General features: G+C 34.0%; 1 protein-coding gene across 3 annotated transcripts in view; it reads left to right on the forward strand.

Annotated features, from left to right (window-relative positions):
• Window positions 1-12,982, forward strand: part of LOC123717678 (filamin-B) — a 136,459-nt gene that overhangs the window by 95,240 nt on the left and 28,237 nt on the right. For all 3 annotated transcript variants that reach the window (XM_045673809.1, XM_045673812.1, XM_045673811.1), the window contains 12 exons: window positions 485-605; window positions 865-938; window positions 1,516-1,672; window positions 2,132-2,340; window positions 2,632-2,811; window positions 3,046-3,120; window positions 4,848-5,007; window positions 7,495-7,643; window positions 8,060-8,132; window positions 8,922-9,089; window positions 10,453-10,622; window positions 12,348-12,440. In XM_045673809.1, the coding sequence (XP_045529765.1) occupies window positions 485-605; window positions 865-938; window positions 1,516-1,672; window positions 2,132-2,340; window positions 2,632-2,811; window positions 3,046-3,120; window positions 4,848-5,007; window positions 7,495-7,643; window positions 8,060-8,132; window positions 8,922-9,089; window positions 10,453-10,622; window positions 12,348-12,440 (1,629 nt within the window). The remainder of the gene's footprint in view (window positions 1-484; window positions 606-864; window positions 939-1,515; window positions 1,673-2,131; window positions 2,341-2,631; window positions 2,812-3,045; window positions 3,121-4,847; window positions 5,008-7,494; window positions 7,644-8,059; window positions 8,133-8,921; window positions 9,090-10,452; window positions 10,623-12,347; window positions 12,441-12,982) is intronic.

The raw sequence follows: 12,982 nt of genomic DNA on the forward strand, positions 1-12,982 counted from the left end.
ATATAATATTAATAATAGCTAAACATTAGGAACAGAGAAATTCTTAAGCTTTGCGTAATTTAAAAAAACCCTATCACGTCAAATGACATAGACAATGAATTGCAACATTCAACGTTAAAATTTAGGTAGAATACAAATTGGAATTAATTTCCGTTACCAAAGAGATTAATTTTATGCCTTTCTATAAAAAAACAATGGAAAAGAAGCAAATACTATTGTTCGATTTCATCAATTGTTTACTAATTTTTATCGACTTTGATAATATATTAGTGTAGTCTATGGTTCTATTTCGTTCTCATATATAAGAAGTTACTGTCATCTCGAAAGTTGTGAATAATTTGCAAGCATATTCCAATTACGCAAATATTTTGCGCAGTGATGAAAATAGACTAAATAATGTTGAAACAGAAACAATACGAAATTAAAATTTAATTGGGAGGTAAGTTAATTATATTAATATTAACGAATATTATATTCATTTTAGGTATCAATTGGTGATGAAAAACTAGCCGCTGGTCCATTGATTGCCAAGGTATACGACGCCAGCCTCATCAAAGTGACCGACGTGGGAAACGCACTCGTTGGACAACAAAGCCAATTTAGAGGTGACCTTTTGTAAAACAATACACAATTTAAAAACTATTCATTATCTATTTTATATATTTTTAATGCAAATTTGTGAGCCTAAAGAGTATAGACTGATTGATATTTATAATCTGTGAATACTTTTCGAGTCCATAGATAAAGTTATAAGTTTATGATTAATCCAACTTATGTGTCATGTAGTTGTGGTTATAAGAAAAAGAACCTAAAAGTTTAGCTCAAGTAATGGCAGCTAATTAAATTTTCTTTAACTTTTTATAGTCGATGCAAGTGCTGCGGGTGAAGGGCAATTAGAAATTTCAATCAACGAAGGGGAAGTCCCTAATCATGTACAAGTAAGTATATTTACATAATGTTAATACGGTTACGTATAAATGCTTTAAGTATATGAATGAAGTAAATTTGTTTCGATGGAAAATCAAATGAGATATTATAATTTGATATTTCTATCTATTTAAACTTTAAAATTTTATTTTTCTCAAACCTGGTTCAATATGCATACAATATAAAATTGTCTCAATATATTTGATTCAATCTTTTTATGATCTGACGCATGTATTGTTTTATTTACATATTAATTAATTTCATTCCCTAGATCACCAAAATATTAGTTTGAATTACGATTTATTTCCCATTGTTCTTATTTAGAAATATTATTAATTATTTTTTTATTTCGATTGTACATATGTACTTGTTTAATTTATTAGTTTGACATCGCAAACGATGTTTGCTTTACAATTTACATTAATTAAGCTCAATCACTTTCGGATAAATAGCAACTGTTCATACTGACTTTAAACGTTTTAAATGTATATTATGTTCGCCAAAATTAATTAAAATAGACAGTGAGTACCTTACTCATGACGGATATTTAATTTAATGCGTAGGTTAAATTATTATAATTATTTTTAGGTGGTGGGTGGAGGTCGTTGCCTTGTTTTTTGGAGGCCTGAAACGCCGACGCCTCATCGTGTTGACATTAAATTTAATGGAGAGCCTGTGCCCTCCTCGCCTTTTGTATTCCACGTGGCACCTGCGCAAAGAGTCACTATTGATACTACGCAAATAGGTTAGTACCAATTCTCATTAAGTACCCATTATATCGTAAAATAACTCATTTATTATTCTAAGACCTAGGGGTCCATTTATAATAATATGATTTTTACATTGTTAGCTGCTGTTGGATATCTAACGGTATGTAGCATAGAATGGCATTATTCAATCAATTTTAATTTTCAATTCAATAGATCATAAAAAAAATACTTTGACATTTGTGTTATTAATCTCTGACAGTGCATTTGACAACTGACAGTTTATTTTTTTTACGATGAGTAACTAAGTAATCAGTAAATTGTCGATTTTTAAATGTAAACAAAACTATGAAAACAAACTTCCGTCGCACCAAATTCCAATATCGAAATAATAAATATCAAGAGTCTCTATCTTAACACCTACCGAATATTGGCTATTTTTATCTTTAAAATAATATTTTTAAAGTTATTATTAATAGGGAAATATTTATTTTCAGAACTAATACCTGTTGGAGAACTCGTATCATGTTCAGTACGAGTGGAAGGCTCTGGAGGTGGAGAGTTAAATGTTACGGTCAAAGGACCAAGAGGCGAAGTCCCCGTTCGTCTAACTGGGGATGTAGTCTCTGGTCTGGTGGCTAGTTTTACCGCCAAAAACGTCGGCCCACATACACTTACTGCGCATTATAACAATCAAGCAGTTCCAGTAAGTTATTAAGTATAATCGTAATTGTCTCTTATTTAAGTTCCTCAGGCTTGACTTGACTTGATAACCAAATACTAGTTATAGCTTTGCAAGATCTTAGTCAAAATAATCAATTTGTTAATAGTTAAAATAGATATAGCTTGTTATGAATTAAAGAATTGCGATTAACTTATTTATACTATATACTGTATATATTTAGTTTTAGATATATTATCAGTATAACTCAAGAAATTAAGCTAACTTCACACTTAATTAACATATTTGTTTATTTATGCTTGGTTTTTATTTCAGGGCACCCCATTTATATGTAAAGCATATGATAGCAAACTAGTAAGTGTGACAGGAGGAACTTTAGCCCGTATGGGTGTGCCAGTACAGTTAGCAGTAGATGCAGCCCAAGCTGGGGAAGGAAATCTAGAAATTACTGTGGCTGCTAGAGGTCTTAACATTCCAACTCAAGTGCATCCACAGGTATGATAAATCTTATATTCTACTCTATTATTTTGCAATAATAATTGGTTTGAGAAGATTGAGTCTGAAATCAAGCTACAACCAAAGTTCTAAATAAAGTTTTAAAACTAGCCTTTAGACCTAATATTAATAACAAAGATTATCAGTTTTTTATAGGGTCTGGTTTACATTAGATTACAAATTCAGTTATCTGACTTATGAGGTATATGAATTATATTTTCATTTGTTTTTCAGGGCAATGCAAGATTCACTGTCTCTTTTACGCCTACTGAAGCATGTGAACATGTTGTCAATGTGTCATTTAATAAAGTGAGTATATATTAATTATTAATTTAGTCCATACTCCTGTCCTAACATACCTGTTTATGGTTTGAGTCTACTAAGATCAAAAGATAGTCATTGCTAAATACAAAAATATAACAATAGGAAAATCATTGTATTGTCTTTTGTTAACATAGCTTTTACACATAGAAAGAAAACACTTTTTTACCAGGTGAAGCTATGTATTATTACAAACTTATACAACAACGTATGTGGTCACGGTGACACCTTTTGTCTTCAGTCACCGTGACCACGCACGCGAAACGTCGAAAAAATTTAAAATTATGTAAAATAATAAGTTTATAATAATACATACCTTCAGTACGGTAAAAAAGTGTTTCCTTTCAAGGAAAATCATTGTCCAAGTCTAGATCCTTGACAATTACTCTTTTACTTAGAAATTCCTATTTCTCTTCCTCTATTTATTTGATAACTTGTGTACTGCATTATGTTGTGTTCTGAATTTGAATTTTCAAATTGAAGGTCCAAATCAATTTAATGTATTTAAATGATAAAGTACCGTCAAAGTTTGTTATAACAACATCAAAGGGACTACTCCTATTTGGTTGTAAAAACCAATAGTCATAACAGCAGATATAGTTGTTAATAAGTACCTAATAAATAGAATTCAGCCGGGACCCTTGATTTTGGTCAATATAACCGGTATGTATGTCCTACATGATGTAAACGGTTTTGACTGTATTCTCAAAATAATGGTTGTCTTACAGTATGAGGTAAATGATATGAAAACAAGTGGTATATACCAAAGTAATGAAGAGACAGCACCATATATTTTGTGATGTTTTTAATTCTAACTACTTATAATTCTTTTGGTGCGGAGAAAAATGATAAGAGAATTTATTTACGATGCACGCCGTCACATAAAACCGACACCCGCACACCGTCACAAAAAAACCGACACCCTGAAGTTATCGTAGTCAACATTTTAAATTAAGAAATGTCAATTTCTTTAGTTATGTAGAAATATTTTTTTGTGATATTTAATTAACTTTATGTAACTCTAGATAATGCGTTGTGATAAAACTTGTATTGAATATTTTACTATGTTGTGTCGTTTTTTCTACAAACGCAGAAAAAGGCGGAAGATATAATTTTAAAAAAGATTTTTATCTTAAAAAAGATTTTTATCTTGTTACGCTAAAGAATAACTTTTAACGCGTGGACATAAGTACACACACAAGTTTTTGAAGTGAAACTTCTTTATCGGCATTGGAAAAAATTACCGTCACATTTTTGGGTTACGCGTCACATTTTTCCGTTGCGTGCCATGTTTTTCTTGTCCCTACCACGGTTGATTGGAAGAGATTCAAAGGCATTAATAACAAAAATACATAATAACGATAACAGTGATAGTAATAAATCAATTAATGAAATTCTGTAATAATCTTAGTAGTAATAAGGTAAAATGAAATAATTGTATTATTTGTATTCATGTCTATGGTAATAAAAACCTTTTGTTAAATTTTATCTAATTCTTTATTTAACCAGTTTCTGTAAAGTTGCATATAGTAGATTATTTTTCGAAAAATAAGGTCATAAAAAGTTTCACTTCTTACGTGTGTACACTAGTACACGCACACATTTTTTTAAATTAACATTTTTCATTGGTATCAATAAAGTGAAATATTACTGTAGATGAAGTCTGATTTCATAAAAATAATTTAATATATAATTGTATTATAATTTATTTATAGATGAGAGTGCCAGGTTGTCCTCTAGTCATTGATGTGTCTGAAGGTGGTGTAAGTGGTGCCAAAGTGACGATACCAGGTCCAGTGCCACTTCATCAGCCAACATTCCTTACCTTACATCATTCCTCCGCTACTTTAGAACAAATTGAAGTCAATGTTGAAGGTAAGTTGTAATATAACATTTGTTTTAATGCTAAAGACCTTGAATTATTACTTTTTATAAAGAAGTTTTTCAATGATGTGTTGTTTATTAAATTTAGTACATAGTGTCCAGAAGAGTTGTTCAGATGCCTGCCAGCCGTATACATACTTGTATTGATATAACAAATATATAAACTAGGGATGCATCAATACGCCTTTTTGCCGATACCATACCGATACCAACGCTTATAAAATTAAATTAAGGTAAAATATATCAAGTTTGGTTAAATTTTTAATTTATATTTAAAAATATAGACAGTCACAAACTTGGAATGAGATTAAAGGTTAAGTTATTAAAACTAAGAATTAAGAGTAATAATTAAACTAAATAACTGTTAATAATTAACATTGATAAGATTATTTGTAATTCTGTAATTTATTTTATTTGGTTTAAAATAAAACGCGATAGCAGTTACGAGCCAACTAAAGCCAGCGAAATGGAATTGCGAGTGAAACAACAAACTGAATAAAACTCGGGAATTCCCCGGGCATAGATAGTCCGTGACTTATTAGCAGCGAACTAGATCAAAGCGGTTACGCTTTAAATCGCGAAATTTAAAAAAAACTATCATAACGGCAGTAAAGTATCCTCGAAATGTAGGATGCATCCCTAATATAAACAATGTTAGTTGATATGTACTTAGATACAGTCTTTTCACCCCGTACAAAACAGATCGAACCTTGTTTTTGCATTGCATATTTTATTACAGGCTGGAAATGAAAAAAAAACACATTAAGGGGCTAGAGGGAAAGATTTAGCTTTGCTACTAACACTTACGATTCTCATAATTCTAATTTAGGTTAAGTAATACGAGTACCGCTACCGATGACATGGTGAAAATATGTTTTTTTTTTAATCAAAATAAGTTGACATTGGCAGATCAATTAGCTGTCCTAATCATGGTTAACATTCGTTTGGCAACAGTTGCTGAGCGGCAAGAATGTTGCTGGAAGCTTTATTACCAATAAAGGTTGTCCACAAGCTAAAATGTTGCGGTCTCTGTATCTGATGTATACAATGCTTTTGATTGAAACAGAACAATTTTTTGCATTATTTTATCACTACAGACATAAACAAATGGTCGCAAACAAGTCCTCTCGTCTACATTTGTCGATTAATAGATACCGGCAAACTTCTTGAGCATTAAACAAGGGAGTGGGGGAAAGTTTGAGCATCGTACACAGCTCGGGACACAAACGTCAACTGAGTTACCAATCACGCGATCGACACGTCACTCCCCGCTCCTTAAAAATCGCTTCTTGGCAATGACATTTGTTCAAAATGTTTGCCGGTATCTGTACCGCTCGACAGGCGAGATCTCAACGAACGGATGTTGACGCAGTGTCTCAGAACATCTCCGCAACGCGTTGATTCAACATTGTTGCTAAACGAATGTTTACTATCAGGCTTTGGAACCCAAAACATATTGTCTAATTCAATTTAAAAAAAAATCGTGAAAGCATTTTTACAATTAACCTACAGTAATTATATCAAGAATACAAGTTATGATGTGTTTTAGAATGAATTTCTTACCTCGTCTCGTTTCTCTGTCTAATTTGTAACTTATAACGGTTTAAATAATGTTTTATTGGTTTTGAAATAACGCGTTGTTGCTGCCTGTTTTTTTTAGTAAATCTATTAAAAACGTGTGTGTATGTACACGGGTTAGAAGTTATACTTCTTTGGCGTAACAAGATAAAAACTATACGAACATTTCATCTTTCGCCTTATTCGACGTTTGTCGAAAAAACGACACTAACAATAGAAAAAAATATTCTCATAATTTTTCCCTAACGCGCCAAAGAAGTATAACCTCAAAAAAACTAAAAGGTTGACTATATCTAACTTCAGGGTGTCGGATTTTTTGCGATGGTGTGCGCGCATCGTAAAAAAATACTCTTAATTTTTCCCTAACACGCCAATAGAAACTTCAAAAGTATTCAGATGTCATCTGTGGTCGGAAGCGGTCTTTAGGTACCTATCATGTGGTCATCAGCTTCGCCCTAACTTGCTCATGTAGATCAATATATTGTATAACTCTCTAAAAATCTAACTTTCAAACATTGGTGCTAATTCTTTTAAGTGAAAAATTACTCATACAAGTTTTTGTAAGAAAATCTAAAGATCTCTGGCAATATCACAACATTTATCAATACTGTCCTTTGTAGTGTTGCAATTTTAACAGTTTATTGCATCCTTCCCACTCAATTGCCGGCAACGCACCCGCATGTGTGTCCATAAGCGGCCTTTTTTAGGCGTCCCGTCAAAAACTTCTAAATTTTCTGAAAAGTGCCAAACATCTTACAATTATTAGTATTAGCACTAATAAAAATGCATGACTTGGGGAGCTTAGAATGGAAGCGTCAATATCAGATAGGATTAGATGCTAGGGGATAAATTTAGGGCAAGTTAGGGCGTTGCGGTGAGCTGAGAAATGATGGGGCGTAGGTCCAAATGGGGCTTCGGTCCCGGCTGCAGTCTCAGCGGCTGGTGCTGGTACCTTTCGAGCGGAATTCGTGCCGAGAGCTGTTGGCGAGCATCGCTTGAATGTTCTTGTCGATTCTCAACCGATACCGGCCAGCCCGTTCCACCTGAAGGTATAGTTACTTCTTAAGTTCTGTCATTTTCACGCGTGTACATTTATATATGTATATAATTCTATAGCTTATTTTTATAAGTATATTATTTTCCTCATGTGCTATGTTGGAGAGAAAAATAAAATTACGATTTGGGTCCATGATGTTTTCCACATGCTAGACTCTGAATTTCCATAGTCGAAATAGAATATAATATATACATTTATTTACAATTTTGACGATACAGAATTCTAATACCAAGTTCAGAAAGTTGTTGCACGACGCTTTAAAGCATTTTGGAACATATATTACATGAAATAAATTGTATTGTTTAACTTCAATCACTTTTTATCGACAAACTGCGTTTTTAATTTCTATAGTACGTCTAACGTTGACAAAATTAATTAAAATACCATATTTGTATGTATTCATTACAGGTGTATGATGTAACTGCCATACGTGTTAAGGATGTAGCTCATGGTACTGTGGGGAAACCTGTCACATTCTTAGGTTTGTATGTTATTTCTTTCCCAGTGTAGCTCCAACCGCCCAAGGACACTGGCAGAAGGCACGCAAGTGCGTTGCTGGCTTTTTGTTAATTTTATTACACCGAGTCAAGTTTGTTGCCGGTATCGTTTTTTATAGAACAAGGGGCAAACGGGCAGGATGCTCACCTGATGTTAAGTGATATCGCCGCCCATGGACCCTCAATGCCAGAAAGCGATAATGGCGGAATTTCGATAAAAAAATAATGTTCTCATTTTTTATATTATAGGAGGCAAACGGGCAAGAGGCTCACCTGATGTAAAGTCATACCGCCGCCCATGGACCCTCAATGCCAGAAAGCGATAATGGCGGAATTTCGAAAAAAAAATAATGTTCTCATTTTTTATATTATAGGAGGCAAACGGGCAAGAGGCTCACCTGATGTAAAGTCATACCGCCGCCCATGGACCCTCAATGCCAGAAAGCGATAATGGCGGAATTTCGAAAAAAAAATAATGTTCTAATTTGGTATAAAAAAATGAATAATACGTATAAGTATAGAATTCATTTTTTATTTAATAGGAGGCAAACGGGCAAGAGGCTCACCTGATGTTAAGTCATATCGCCGCCCATGGACACTCACACTGCCAGAAGGTTCGCAAGTGCGTTGTCGGCCTTTCTGCCGTGTTTTGTAAACGTATGCGCGAATGCATGTATGTGCGTATTATATGCCATATTATTAAATAACAAGTCTAGTTCAATCAAAATCACGTTCAAATTTTGGAAGATTTTTCTAATGTTTATAATTTCCAGTTGAAACAATGGCCGCTGGGCCGGGAAATTTAGAAGTCACCGTCAACGGTGGTAGAGTACCAACCGCTGCTGCTGCTCAAGGCGCCCACACGTACGCCATCAGCTTCACCCCAAGGGATCCGAGACCGCACACCGTCGAGTTGAGGTTCAATGGCGACCATGTGCCTGGTAAGAGCTTTTGCTTACAATTTTGCTGCCTACTCATTATTTCATATCTGTTTACCATTAAATAAATAAAAAATTGAAAGGCCGGCAACGCACTTGCGAGCCTTCTGGCAATGTGAGTGTCAATGGGCGGCGGTATCGCTTCACATCAGGTGAGCCTCTTGCCCGTTTGCCTGCTATTACATTAAATAAAAACCATTAAGCTGCATAGAAAATCCGTGTTTGAGAAAACAAATTTTTATGGCCGGCATTACTGATCGGCTTGATTCTCTTTCTCTCTCTCTATGCAGAGACATTGCGTCTCCATGCGTTAGAAATAGTAATATTGTGAGTCTTCTGAAGAAGTTTTTGGGTTGAACTACGAAATCGTGTTGATCTCACCTATTACAGTTAATATCCCATGGTGACATCGGGTTCGATAGGTTTTGTATACCTGGACCAAATCCAGGAGGTACTGGTAGGGTTAAGTTATATGTAGAATAACCGAATATGGTGAAGATCATGGATCTGGATGTAGGGAGAGAGGTAGGAACAGTAGCAAGTGGACAACGTGGCTTCTTTCAGGAAAAAGTCGTGATAATACAAACGGTAGGAAAGTTGGGCTAGTGGCTTCTGCGACTCTCATCCCTGAAGTCGTAGGTTCGATCAGCTTTGCACCAATGGACTTTCTTTCTATGTGCGCATTAAACATTCGCTCGAACGGTGAAGGAAAACATCGTGAGGAAACCGGCTTGCTTTAGACCAAGTCGACGGCGTGTGTCGGGCACAGAAGGCTGACTACTAGATTAACAAGTGATCATGAAACAGATGAAACTGAGGCTCAGACCTAAAAAGCTCGTAGCGATTTATTTTTCTAGTATTTCAAAAAAAGCTTCGAGAAATCAACATGGTTCTATTATCTATCTTTATCTCTATAATCAGCAGCTCATGGTCATGGTCTAGCACCTCTCACATTATCTATTATGTATAGGACGTAAAACTATGTCCAGCTTCATCAAAGTCCAGGTCAATTCGTGTGGTATCGCATTATTTTACTCATGGACGATCGCACAAAAATGTTAGAGGAGATTGTTCTGGATACCATGGATTGTAAAAAGAAGCAACAAGAGAATGGATCTCAACCAACTGAAGATCACCACAAAACGGTCAAGGGATTCTTTTTGGCAATATTTCCAGCAGAGAACTGGATAGTCTCGACAAACTGTGAGAGCTGAAGAAGTAGGGGTCGATCGTCTACTTGGTATGAACAAATAAAGAAAATCACGGCTCTCAACATCTCTAATGAGACAAGCAGAGGGTAGAATGAAATGGAGGCAGGCCAACACGGCTTACTTTAAAATACAATATTTCGTTTAATATTTTACAGGCAGCCCATTCGTATGTCATGTGTCAGCGCCGGCCCGCGTAATAGGCGCTGGTTCGGGGGAATCCCCGGACAAAGTATCAGTGGGCGATGCGTATACGTTCAGTGTTGATTCGCCCGCCTCGCCACACGTGGAAGTACTCGGACCAGCTCGAAGACCAGTTCCAGTGCAGGTGAACTCTCTGACTTTGATTTGTTTTGCTATTTATTTATAATATTAATTATTTGTTTCGGCAAGTCTTAATTGCAATCATGCGCAGCTATATTGTTAGTTATAAGATTTAGGCATATAAATATATTTTTTTAATGTTTTTTTTTGTAGGATAATCGGTGTAGGTGTAATTTTGACGTTTTATCGAATTAGTTGTAACTGTTAAGGTAGAATAATGATCTGGAAATAAATAAATAAATGTCAAATACAAGTTTCTGGCTCAAATTAAAACGAATATTTTCTACACTATTTTAAACGCTGGATAAAATTATAAATAACTAGTATTGTCTTTTGTTAACATAGCTTTTACACATTGAAAGAAAACACTTTTTTAGCGGATCGAAGCTATGTATTATTATAAACTTATCATTGTTTTACATAATTTAAAAAAATTTCCGACGTTTCGCGTGCTTTCCAGCGTGCGTGGTCACAGTGACTGAAGACTAAAGGTGTTGAATGTGAAAAGTATCACAGCTGTAGCGAATGTTGTGTTATCTGTATTTATTTCCCCGGAGTTGATATCGACTAAAAGATTATGTAAAATTTAAAATGATGTAATATAATTATAAGTTTATAATAACTAGCTTCAATCCGGTAAAAAAGTGTTTTATTTCAATATAAATAACTATCAGTATCCCACGGTTTCACGTGCGTACAGATCTTGTAGTAGTGGAAATTCATCTATAGATATGTTTTTGTTATCATAAAAGTTTTTTTATACTTAGTTTTCTTTGTTTTTAATTACTTCCTCCCAGATCATTAGATACACTAATTTTTTTTAATTGTATAAATGGTCTTAATAGAAAGGACGTTAATGTGGTGGAAACACAAACTGTGTAACAGTTTTTCTGATAATGTAATCAATATACAAATTTTACTTTACAACGAATATATATTTTAAATTAGTAACAAAATTTACGTAGAATCTCCGATATTAGAAAAATTCAAACTCGTAATATAATTGATGTCAATAGTATCTAGATGTTTTTAATTGGTACAGAATTTTTTAACCTGATTATTCAAAATTAAAACAAAAATTCAAAATGCAAAACATTTTTCTGCGTAAGAGAAGAGATTTATTTGTAGAACTCCAGTTTCTTAGAACTTCCCTATATACAACTTCCCAATGAAGTTCTGACTCGGGTTAGGCCAACATACCCCACGGGTAAAATATTATTTCTGTATATGTTCTATAAAACTATATATGTCGCAGTAATGTAGTTAATTGAATCTCTAGACAGTTAATTAAATATAGCTATTCAATCAAGTCGCTAGCTTTTTGATTCAAGTAAAGTAGCGTCGAAAACGTTTAACTAACTGTCTGATGGAAAGCCAGCGTGTTGATTAAAATTTTTAAACAAGACTCCGCCATGATTATTCCATTTGTTATTTTTATTTTGGTGAGATCATGAACTGAGCTTGGAAATTCCAAGTTTTGCTTTATTGTTAATGGTTAGGTTAGTCTTGTTGCTAGGAGCGTTTAGGAAACTCGTTAAACGTTTCGTTCACTCATTTGTCTGACGGAACTTTAGCGACTTGATTGAATATCGATCTTTAATTAACTGTCTAGAGATTTAATTAACACTCTGATTTAACTACTTTACTGCGGCATATACATTGTTTTGTTATTCATATTTGATATTTTTTATGGATAGTTTTGACACACCTTATGCCTTATTATTTTCAGGTATCGGCTGATGATACGATAGGTGAAAACGAAGCGAGTAAACGGTACACTGTATCGTTTGTACCTGTCGACGTTGGGGATCATAGTATCGAAGTGAGTTTTTTTTTTTAATGTCTTTACGTAGTATTGTCTTTTGTTAACATAGCTTTTACACATTGAAATAAAACGCTTTTTAGCCGGATTGAAGCCTATGTATATGTATAGCCTATGTATTATATACTTACATAATTTTAAATTTTCCGACGTTTCATCACCGTGACCACGCACGCTGTAAAGCACGCGAAACGTCAGAAAACTTAAAATCATGTAAATAATTATAAGTTTATATTCATACATAGGCTTCAATCCGGCTAAAAAGCGTTTTATTTCAATGTCTTAACGTAGACTAAAATGAACTTAAAGAATGCTCTCGATGTCCGTCGTTTTGATTTTCTTATTAGGTGATTGCATCATCAGTTATTATTTACTTTTTTACAAATATTACCCACACATTGTCTATGCTTGAAAAGGAAATGCATTTTTGTAATGTGTTTCATAAAAAAACTCTGTGCGTGTACTAGTGTACACACGTAAGAAGTGAAACTTCTTTATGACCTTATTTTTCGAAAAATAATCTACTATATGCAACTTTAGGT

Source organism: Pieris brassicae, chromosome 13 (genome assembly GCF_905147105.1).
Source record: "Pieris brassicae chromosome 13, ilPieBrab1.1, whole genome shotgun sequence".
Taxonomy (NCBI): Eukaryota; Metazoa; Arthropoda; class Insecta; order Lepidoptera; family Pieridae; genus Pieris; species Pieris brassicae.